The sequence below is a fragment of the Pseudophryne corroboree genome, chromosome 3 (assembly GCF_028390025.1).
Source record: "Pseudophryne corroboree isolate aPseCor3 chromosome 3, aPseCor3.hap2, whole genome shotgun sequence".
NCBI lineage: Eukaryota > Metazoa > Chordata > Amphibia > Anura > Myobatrachidae > Pseudophryne > Pseudophryne corroboree.
Genome location: NC_086446.1, coordinates 402270546 through 402282604, shown reverse-complemented (window position 1 = coordinate 402282604; position 12059 = coordinate 402270546). Strand labels below are relative to the sequence as shown.

At 43.7% G+C, this 12059-nt stretch overlaps 1 protein-coding gene across 3 annotated transcripts in view; it reads right to left on the bottom strand.

The window, feature by feature from the left end:
* The window catches only part of LOC135055730 (protein MTSS 1-like), a 303282-nt gene extending 292694 nt beyond the window's left edge, over window positions 1-10588 (bottom strand). For 2 of the 3 annotated variants that reach the window (XM_063960119.1, XM_063960120.1), the window contains exon 1: window positions 10199-10587. In XM_063960119.1, the coding sequence (XP_063816189.1) occupies window positions 10199-10270 (72 nt within the window). In that variant the 5' untranslated portion in view covers window positions 10271-10587. Of the gene's footprint in view, window positions 1-10198 lie in introns of all 3 variants that reach the window. The other variant, XM_063960121.1, reaches the window with a different exon arrangement.
* Between the last annotated feature and the right edge of the window lie 1471 nt (window positions 10589-12059).

The window sequence follows — 12059 nt, the reverse complement described above, 5'->3', positions numbered from 1 at the left end:
TGCTCCCTTATAGCTGCTTTTATATTAATATATATTGCCATTTATTTTGCCCCCCCTCTCTGTTATACCCTGTTTCTGTAGTGCAGTGCAGGGGAGAGACCTGGGAGCCTTCCTGACCAGCGGAGCTGTGACAGAAAATGGCGCCGTGTGCTGAGGAGATAGGCCCCGCCCCTTTTTCGGCGGGCTCGTCTCCCGCTATTTAGTACATTTAGGCAGGGGTAAATATCTCCATATAGCCTCTGGGGCTATATGTGAGGTATTTTTAGCCTTTTTAAAGGTTTTCATTTGCCTCCCAGGGCGCCCCCCTCCCAGCGCCCTGCACCCTCAGTGACTGCCGTGTGAAGTGTGCTGAGAGGAAAATGGCGCACAGCTGCAGTGCTGTGCGCTACCTTAAGAAGACTGCAGGAGTCTTCAGCCGCCGATTCTGGACCTCTTCTTGCTTCAGCATCTGTGAGGGGGCCGGCGGCGTGGCTCCGGTGACCATCCAGGCTGTACCTGTGATCGTCCCTCTGGAGCTTCATGTCCAGTAGCCAAGAAGCCAATCCATCCTGCACGCAGGTGAGTTCACTTCTTCTCCCCTCTGTCCCTCGTTGCAGTGATCCTGTTGCCAGCAGGAATCACTGTAAAATAAAAAACCTAAGCTAAACTCTCTAAGCAGCTCTTTATGAGAGCCACCTAGAATTGCACCCTTCTCGGCCGGGCACAAAAATCTAACTGGAGTCTGGAGGAGGGTCATGGGGGGAGGAGCCAGTACACACCACCTGACCTGTAAAAGCTTTACTTTTGTGCCCTGTCTCCTGCGGAGCCGCTATTCCCCATGGTCCTTTCAGGAACCCCAGCATCCACAAGGACGATAGAGAAAGAAGGATACTTCTGCAGTATGGACAGAGATCAGCAAGACGCTTCTATACTTCAAACAGCCACATCACCCCAAGAGAGTTCTTATACCTAACAGGAGGGAAAACAGCCCTGTGTTGGTCACCTGTCTATGTCTGGAGGCTCCCTGTGAGAGATACATGAAACCAGACTAACAAGTTTCCAGATTTATTTATTTTATTTTTTATAAATGTCTAACACAGGCAAAAAAAAAAAAAAAGAGAACATCTTGAGATTCTATGACGGAACCAAACAGAGCCCTCAAGGACTGTTTGGAATACAGAGCCAAAGAAACACTTCTGCAAGGAATCCTTATCATACGTTTATTTGTCTTACTTCTTAGAAACATATTAACAAAGCACAATAGCATAAAGTGCAATCACTATCATTCAATCTTAACTTTCTTTTTATGCTGCTTAATTTTCATCCAATTAGTTCTGACTTGTTAAGCTTAAATAAGGTCAGGAGCAATTTGAAGTGGAAAACTTTGCGGACAATTGAAACTTTTTTGGGGGCGCCCATCAGAGCAATTCAATTGCTGCTCTGATTGGGTGACCATTTCTTCATACACACCAAAATAGACTGGATTTAGCTGCGTATAGCGGATAATCCCGTCAAAAGTGCTGGCTAAGGTGCCTTAACAGACTTTTTCACGAATTTCTTCTCGCCGCATCAGAAGGCTAAAGAAATATCGTCTCACTGTTAATGGGCGTCTAAACTGTGCAACAATTGAATTGCTCCATTTTGCACCACCTAGTGGCAGCCGCTGGAAAAAAAATTTGAATCGCCCCTCAAAAAGTGGGCTACCTAGTACAACACTGGTCAAAGCCATTATCCAATTGGTTGGTCAACCACTTGGACTGAAAAACTGTAACAAAAACAAAGTGAAATATAAAAAGTTCTTAGCATTTACTTGTTTGACTATACAGGTGTTATTTTTAGAAAAACAGTGATTCTTCCTAGCTACATACCAAAGCAGTCAGATATTTGTAAAGCGCAACGGAATTTTCTGCGCTATATAAGAAACTTAAATAAATAATATAGGAATCGTCAACATGTGATATGTGGACCCCACTGGCAGATTTTAGGGCTTATTCGGGCTCTTAGTAATGTCACTATTTAATGGATTAAAGAATAATAAACGCAGAAATAATTGTAAATTTTTGTCTTTCTAATTACCATTAAGGCAAATCCATGAAAATATTGACATAGGGGGCAATTCAATTGTTATGCTGCAATTCTGCTCATAGCCCGCTAAAGGTGACAAGTGGATATGTGCAAAAAGTGTCCTGTTAGGATACCCAAACAACCTATTTCTCGTTGCGGGCAGTAATTTATGTGTCTAAACGTCAGTAGTGTAAATCTCGTATACCAAGCGACTTCCTCACAGTATAAGGCTGTCTACCACTCCTATCGTAAATGCCCAGGACACTGACAAACAATCATATTTTCTCATCTCTGCTCAAGCCTCTAACCCCAAGTGACTTTTTGAAACATTTAAATCACTTCTCAACCCTCCATCACCCAACCCACCAATCGCTATCAATGCGCAAGATCTTGCTTCCTACTTCAAGGGCAAGATTGATATGATACAAGATGAATGGTATGCTATTTATCAGCCAGTTACCTGCTCAATTCCCTACCTAAACCCTCTGACACTTTCTCTTTATTTGATCCCACAATGCCATTAACCAAACTACACCAACATACATCTCTTTGCTTCTCTCAAAATGTCTCCCAATCCGACCTCTTTGCTCTTTAGAAGATCTACATCTCTTATACACACTCATTACTCGCTCCCATTTACCTATTTCAGGTCTTCCACACACAATAAAGGGGGGTACTCATGGGAGAGATGTGTGCTGAACGATCTTAACACAGACCGCTCAGCACACATCTCTCACGCCGCTCAGCACAGCGCGATGTGCTGAGCGAGGGGGAAAGCCGACGGGGAGCCGCTCACTTCACACAACGGTGAAGTGAGCGACCCGCTAGATTGAGCCTGCATGCAGCTCAATCTAGCATCGGCGATAGCGATGCGCGGGGCCGCGCATCGCTATCGCTGGAGGGCATACACACGGCAGATCCGTGCTTAAAATCTAAGCAATCTAGCAAGATTGCTTAGATTTTAAGTACGGATCTCTCCGTGTGTACCCCCCTTTAGACTCCAGTCTTCAAACCTTCAAGCGTTCCCTGAAAAAACTCACCTCTTCAGGCAAGCTTATCATATTCTGGAATCGCCCACATAACCTTAATAAGATTTCCAATCTAATTACATCCCCTCTGTACAGTCCACACATGTCACATATTTTCTCTTTCTTCACTTTCCCATGTTCCTAACCCCAGGCCAACATTTCTAAATGACCATATCATACAGCCCACCAAGAACTCTTGCAATCTGGTGGACCATTATGCAATAGATAACACTTATCCTTAAGTACATACTTATAACATAGATTGTAAGCTTGTACCTCTATGACTGTCTATTACCCAGTTTTGTTTGATCACTGTTTCCAATTATAAAAGCGCAACGCAAAATTTGCTGCGCTATATAAGAAACTGTTAAGTTGCATCAATTGTCTTCTAAAAAGGGATACATAGTGACATAAAAAGGTCTTAAATAATCAAATTTCAATTGTTTTAGGCATAATGAAAAATCAGAGTTGTAGGTTACCACTATCTGCATGTGTGCACATCAGCTACCTGAAAAATGGATGAGAGCACCTTTATATTGATAAGTGGTTTGGCCCAGTGCCTCAATAACGTTGCCTGTGTTGTTGGACAATCCACAGGCCAAACTGCTTTTGCTCTGAGGTCAGTTTGTTTCAGTACAAACAATCCAACCAGACTGCAGTATATAAATGGCGGAGGCACTCGATATCCCGGCTGTCGGGATCCCGGCGCTCAGCATATCGGCGCCGGGATACCGATAACTTTTTTCCCCTCTTGGGGTGTCCACGACACCACTGGAGGGAGAATAAATAGCGTGGCACATGTAACGCACCACCGTGCCCGCAGCGTGGCGAGCACAGCGTAGCGTGGCCGCAAGGGGCTGTTTTGCGCTCGCCCAGCTGCCGGCATTCCGGCTGTCGGGATCCCGGCACCGGTATGCTGAGCGCCGGGATCACGACAGCCGGGCATGCGTAGTAGGTCCTATAAATGGGCATACTGGTTAGTTAAACCTGTTCAAACACACTTTCTGCTTTAACAAATGTCAACATTTGGATACTTTTCTATAAAAAAAGAAGTGTCATTTTCTTGACACTAGAAGCTAGTTTCTATAAATGAAAAAGGTTTCAATGTCTACGACCATGCTTACATGAGAAAAGCGCCAGCATGTGTAGTTAAACATTGATATCATTTATTACATTGCTATATAAATCAAATCCTTTCTTACCTGCTTCAAAAACCACTCCCAATACCTTTAGTAGCTGATGCAAGCAGAAAAACAGGAATAAAATCTCTAGTCCATGGCTACATGACAATGTCTTTAGGGACGGTAAAATGCCACATTTTTCGATATATTAAATCTTAACATGTCTGCCACTCAAACACTGAACTAATCCCCTCTTGCGCTATAAATAGTATGGTATGGCTCGAAGTTCAATAAAACCAAATAAATAATTTCATATATTCTATATTTAATACATATATATATTTTACAAATAAACTATTAGACCGGTCAAATGAAATCACTAACAATATATTTGCATAGCTAAAGGAGGTGGATATAGATAAACTCTGTGCACAGAGAAATATAATTCTCAAAAATAAAACTCAGTCCATATATTGGATTAAAAAGTCAATTACCAGCTGTAATTTGCACCCATGTAGTAGATGACATATTTACAAGTTGTTATATAATGGAATTCCTCAATATGCTGCCACTTGGCAAAGGAGATAATATTGTGCAAAATGACCGCTCCACACTGGAGCCTTACGTGTAGCTTGCACCAGTTGTTACAACACTGGAGAGTCCAATGACAGAAGAGACGGTCTCGGGCTGCGGGAACGGCGCTTCACTGGCGCCTGCTGTGCTGAATATTTACCCGACTTCCAAGCTCTATGAGTCCACGCCTCCAGGTGCCGTGTGCAGACACCACAGTCACGGTTTAGTTCTCCCGATCTCCGTTTAAGCCACGGATAATACCGCTAGATGATGTTGTATTTTGGGGGTGCAAAAAAGGCTGGTACAAGGGTCCAATGATCTGCTTCTGACGCGTTTCGCTCCTCTTACGGGGGCTTCCTCAAAGAACATTCTTTGAGGAAGCCCCCGTAAGAGGAGCGAAACGCGTCAGAAGCAGATCATTGGACCCTTGTACCAGCCTTTTTTGCACCCCCAAAATACAACATCATCTAGCGGTATTATCCGTGGCTTAAACGGAGATCGAGAGAACTAAACCGTGACTGTGGTGTCTGCACACGGCACCTGGAGGCGTGGACTCATAGAGCTTGGAAGTCGGGTAAATATTCAGCACAGCAGGCGCCAGTGAAGCGCCGTTCCCGCAGCCCGAGACCGTCTCTTCTGTCATTGGACTCTCCCGTGTTGTAACAACTGGTGCAAGCTACACGTAAGGCTCCAGTGTGGAGCGGTCAGTTTGCACAATATTATCTCCTTTGCCAAGTGGCAGCATATTGAGGAATTCCATTATATAACAACTTGTAAATATGTCATCTACTACATGGGTGCAAATTACAGCTGGTAATTGACTTTTTAATCCAATATATGGACTGAGTTTTATTTTTGAGAATTATATTTCTCTGTGCACAGAGTTTATCTATATCCACCTCCTTTAGCTATGCAAATATATTGTTAGTGATTTCATTTGACCGGTCTAATAGTTTATTTGTAAAATATATATATATATATATATATATATATATATATATATTTTTTATATGTATTAAAAAATATAGAATATATGAATTTATTTGGTTTTATTGAACTTCGAGCCATACCATACTATTTATAGCGCAAGAGGGGATTAGTTCAGTGTTCCAGTGTTACCAGAGACTTTCAAGTGCCGGTTCTTTTTGACTTGATTTACCCCAAGTCAAGCTCTCTCCTGCAGCTTAAGTATACATTAATCGCAGTACTATTTGTACATAATTTTTAATACTAGTAATTTGATCACCAGAATATGGTGATGATTTATTAGCGCCTGGTTATATTCTTTTGTAATGTCTGCCACTCAGTGGCGCAATCATTTTTACAGTCATAAGTGTGATTAAACAGATTATTTTCTTAATCGAGACAAAAACTGCTCTTAAAAAGTATAAATAAGAATCAACTCAAGTACAACCAAAAAAAATAAAATAAATGAATAGCCCTCCATTTAATAACATTGACCAGCATAATTTAGAGCATAATTTTTTTTTACCAGCAAAGGATGGAAGTATGGGTCAGTTCTAAACCATGTATTCCATAAGGGGAAAATCAATTCAGCATAAGATTGGGGATGAGTTCCAAAGCCATTCTATACACCACATCAGGTACAATTTGATTGGTTGCTAAGGTAGTGACAGGGTTCTATAAACTTAGGCCGGGTACATATCAGAACGATGTGTATCTCAGCCGACTCAAAGCCCAAAGGAAGGATATATCGGGCGGCCATATACAATGCACGAAACGGTACATGAGCATGTGATAAATCCTTTCATCCCATATCCAACTGTATACAGTTAGCGGGGTCGGCCCATCTGACGTTCAACACATCAGATGGGAAGACCCCACTGATGACGCACATGAATACGTGATTGAGAGTTGGCTATGTCGCCTAATGTGTATACCACTTTAGTTACTAACAGCAGCCTGAAAAAGTAAACCAGAGAAAAATGGCAGTTGGCAAGATTCTTCTTATATCCAGCCACAGTGATTTATGCTTTCACATTTATATAATGTTTTTATGGACTGCTGATTTAAGTTAGTAAATACTGACCAGACACTTCCAGTAGACAGTCTTTTCACAAATGTTTTCCTACTATGGAGGCGATTCAAATGTTTTTCTGGGGCCAATCAGAGCAATTCGATTGTTGCTCTGATCAGGCACCCATTACTTTTATGTGCCCAAATAGACAGGGTTTAGCGATGAATAGCGGCTAATCCCATCTAAAGTCCTGGTTAGTGAGACCATACTCCCGTTTGGGCACCTAAACCAAGGACTTGCACACATTTCTTCTCACCGCCTAATGGGCACCCGAGCTGAGCAACAATTGAACTGCTCCATAATGTGCTCACCTAGTGATAGCCACGAGGGAAAAAGTTTGAATAGCCCTCTAAAAATCCTGACAAATACTTTGATGTTTCTTTCCCATAAAATGCATCACTGGTGTAAAATGCTCATTCAGAAAAGGATACTAAATATAAGAAACCGTAAGGGAGGGGGGGGGGGGAGATCTAATTCAATGTGATGGACGTGATGCGCTGTTCCAGAATGGCACTAAGTTTTCCCTTGCACCCCTTAGATCAGGCATATCCAAACTGCGACCCTCCAGCTGTTGAGAAACTACACATGCCAGCATGCCCTGACACAGCTTTAGCATTCTCTGACAGCAAAACTATGTCAGGGCATGCTGGGATATGTAGTTTCACAACAGCTGGAGGGCCGCAGTTTGGACATGCCTGCCTTAGATGTATAGGGGAAAAACATGCAATGTTAACACTACCATATATGGCCAATATGTGCACAGCCAGGCAGCGCTGCCCGGTGGCACACTGCACACAATTGGCCCCTAAATATCTTGCAATTTGTGACATTTTTTTGTCCAGATTACATTCGCTTTTAAACAGTATGTGCTAATTTGACTACAAAACACAAAATGGTGTCAATTTAAACTGTGCAAGTAACTAAAGATTTTGTACACTACTGCTACTGTATTGCCGATTGTGGATTTCTACAGTGATCAGAGGGAAAATAACAGCAATCAGTGTGACAACAGGAAGAATACGATTGAGGGCGTTGCAGGCCCCTAACAATTTTCACCTGCCAATCAATGTCAAAAACATCTGAGATTCTTATACCTATTATTGAAAAAAGTAGATAAGACATTTCTTCTACTCTTCTGTATATCAAGTGTAGCATTCTGTAATCTTAGGATACTTACATGTAGCTTTGATGAGGGAAAAAAAATACATGGCTGAAAAGCACAGAAGGAAGCTTGAAATAATGCAAAAAAATACAAAGTGATTATTAAAATTTACAGGAGGGCAGGTACAAGCTAATGAAAAGCCATCCACTAATTGGAAACTACTTTAACTATGACAAATTTATAGAATTGATGCAAAACGTAAGAATACACATTACACATATTGTGTTTATGGATCCAATGTAATCAGTAGTGGGTGCCCCTTCCCCAGGAGCTCTGCTGGGGGAACCCAAATGACATTTAACTCCGTTACAGCAAAACACCTTCCTTTGTGGAGGTTATACTTCATCAGTGGTCCCTTGGTGCAGAGGAAGAGCGTCCCGGGGAAACCTGTAAATTTTGCTGCAGGGGGTTGATCACGTATTTTACACTTATATTGTGTAATTTATCTTTTTCACAAAGGTTTGTTTACATTCTATGTAACTAGCCATGCTGAGTCTGCTTACTGTATACAGATTATACAGACTCCCAAAGACTTGCAGTCTACTATACATCACAGGTTTGCAATACATACCATAGCAAAAGTTACGTAACACTAAACTACGGAGCTGTGTGTACTTCAACCCACTTTCTGCTGGCAGGACAGACAGAAAAACATAGTGCACACACTTCTAAGCAACAAATGGCTCAGACAGCTGTTCTCCACACTCCTGGTGATCATGTGTTGGTGATTAACATAGCTACTTTACACAGCTGCAGTCCTGCTCCTTTTAGATTTATCCTTCCAACTTCAATATTTAACATTTCAACAGTATATTAGGGTAACCAGGTCACTACACAGAGCTGGCATAAACCTACTAGAAATATATTCTACATTTTAAACAAAAAGCTATGACTGAACTCGCTTAACTCTGGTTTTCATTTTACAAGGTATTGCATAACGACTGACAGTAGGAAAAATCAGAAGAGAAAATCACAACGGCTGATGATATATTTTTATGTCTACAATAGGTTTTTCCCAATGAGCTGTAAAAAATAAATAAAAATAAAATAAAAAACATCCTAAGTTTTGCTTTGATTGCTTTCCCTGCAGTATTTGTCCTACTGTTTTACTGACAGCAAAGTGCACACATGGAGAATTGAATTTGTTCATTGCTGAATCAAAACACAGACTGTTTATCTAACAAGAGGGTGTCTGAAAACCAGACGTGAAGTTTACACATAAAACCAGCAAAAAGACAAAGACACAGATGCAAATCACAGATACAGACTTTCTAAAGATAGACAAGAGATTGACATGAAGTAATAATAATAATAATAATAATAATAATAATAATAATAATACTTATGTAGCATAAAAAAGCGTCTACATTATCTCAGCATGAACCCGAAATAACCAACTTTGTGTTTGGACACAAAAACTAAGTAAAAAGAACCTTTTTTTTTTGTACCATAAACATCTGTCAAAATATATACATCCCTGTCAAAATATATATACACCCTTCACTGTTCTGATCCAATGTGAGTGTTTGACTGAATGGCATCATGAACTCATGCGAAAGAGCTGTAATGCCCAGCATTAGACAGGTCCCAAACACAATGCAAAAACATACTCCTAAAGAAAACATTCATCAATACTTTGCATCATGCCAGTAAGTGTGAGGGTCCTATGCACAGCTGTAGTATTCAACCTTGAGTTCTAAACCGGTGGGTGACACCCTTCATTAGTGCCCTACCAAGTGCAGGGCACATATGTCACACTCTGCATTGGTGTCTTATTAGGGGCACATATGTCACACTCTGCATTGGTGCCCTATCAGGGGCAGGGCACATATGCGACACCCTGCATTGGTGTCTTATTAGGGGCATATCTGTGACACCCTGCGTTGGTGCCCTATCAGGGGCAGGGCAGGGCACACATGTGACACCCAGCATTGGTGCCCTTTTTTAAGGGCACATATCTGACACCCTGCATTTGTGTCCTACTGTCCTATCATGTGCACTTATGTGAAAGGAATACACTAACATACTGGAGGCAGCTTACAAAGCAGTACAGCATGCTGGTGTAGGTCTCACATCTCCAGCACTCTCCATAGGGACACGCAGCCCTAGTAACACTCCTGTGTAGCTGAGAGCAGAGCTGGCGGAACAGGTTGCATGCTAGCCACACTGCATTGTCCCTGCTCGCTCCTTTGTTATGGAAGTTTCCCCGGACACGCCTGGCAGACATTCTCACCTTCATATCGTTCATAATGGTCTGGAAGAGTCCTCCCAGCGCACTGCATTCCTTCTCCATGCCGGCGTCCATGTCTGGCGCTCCTGCCCCGGGCAGACCCCCTCAGTACGTGTCCGATGTGCGGGATCCTGCCGGCGGAGCACGGATAGATAGCCGCCGATAATGAGAGCGGAGCGTCCTCACTCTGATCTCATGCCGCGGCAATGCACTGGAGCTGGGAGGGGAAGACCAGGCTTCGGGAATACGCTGCTTACGCAACGGCGCAGGGCCCCCTGCCGGCCACACATGTTGCCAACGGAGACCAGGCACCGCCTTCCTCCACGGCACGCCCATTTACACAAGCCACGCCCCCGTTTGCTCCACAGCCTGTGTAAGTTCTCTCCCCGCCTATTCACCGTCGCCGCCCAGACTCATGGTAAATAAACGTCTCGATACACAAAGGGGCGGGATTAGTCAGTTACGTCACACATGGAGCGGCGTGTTGCATTGTGACGTGTGCGGTGTTCTGTACTAGCTGCAAGCTCTTCTTGGGAAATCAGTGTCTGTGCCTCCCCCAGCTACAATCCGGCCGGACGCAGGGCGGGGCGCTGAGCACACAGGCGGGGTGTAGCCACACCCACAGGTGGAGATCAGCAGCAGCCAGGCTCCCAGGTGTGACTGGTACTGCAGGCATGTTGTGTGTCCTGTGCGCTGTCACACGATCTGGAAGCATGCTTTAGGATCAGCGATGAGACAGTATGGGGAATGAGATTGTTCATGTTTGGAGGCAGCTGCTGTCACCAAGGATGCAGCAGCAGAGATGACCTCAGCAATGACAACTGAACGTGCTGGGCCTGATTCTGAGTTTGTCACAGCAGTGATGTTGAATGCTGTAGACTAGAGTGATATTTATCGTACTACGCATACGTCACTAGTTGGGGTGACAAAAAAGATGCATGCAGTTGTTGCATCTTATGGGAGTGTCGTAGGCATGTCGCCAAAAGTGGTTGCGTACAGAGATCTGAACTGCTCACGTAGGGGACCATACTACGGCAGAGAAACTGCACCTGTTGATCGCTAGCTGCCGATGTTCGCTGCGTAGCGTTCATTTAAAAAAAATGGCAAAACTACGCATGCATATGGGGCGCAATGCGCACGTGTGGCGTACGGGTACAAAGAGCATCATTGTTTTGCACTGCTTCTAGCGACGATTCCATTCGCACAGCCGATCGCAAGGAGATTGACAGGAAGTGGGAGTTTATGGGTGTCAACTGACCGTTTTCTGGGAGTGTTTGGAAAAACGCAGGCCTGTCCATGCATTTGCAGGGCGGGTATCTGACGTCAATTACGGGACCTTCGTCACTGCAATCATCGCACAGTATAAGTAACGACAGGGCTGGTCTTGTTTTCCACAAAATGTTTTTGTACCGCTTGGCTGCACAGGCGTTCGCACTCTTGCAAAGCGAAAATACACTCCCCCATGGGCGGCGACTATGCGTTTGCACGGCTGCTAAAAGTAGCTAGCGAGCGATCAACTCAGAATGACCCCCATAATGCAGGTGCAGGTTTTAATGATGCGTTTAAAGATGCACCAAGTAGTATTTCTGTGTCTATGGAAGCTGACATTGGGTGTCTCAGCCCTAGCGAATTTTGACACATGGCTGTACACCAGGGAAAGGACCTGCACTCAGGGACGGATTGGCCCCTGTTGTTACCAGGAAGATTCCCGGGAGGCCGGCCGAATTGTGGGGCCGATTGCCGCATGTGGCTCCGCCCCCTGTAGTGCATCACTTAGAGCTATATCTGGCAGCCGCAGCTTGGAGGAGCTGTGACACTGGATAGTCTGTCATCGCACGTGACAGAGCTCCTCCAGTCACCAGTA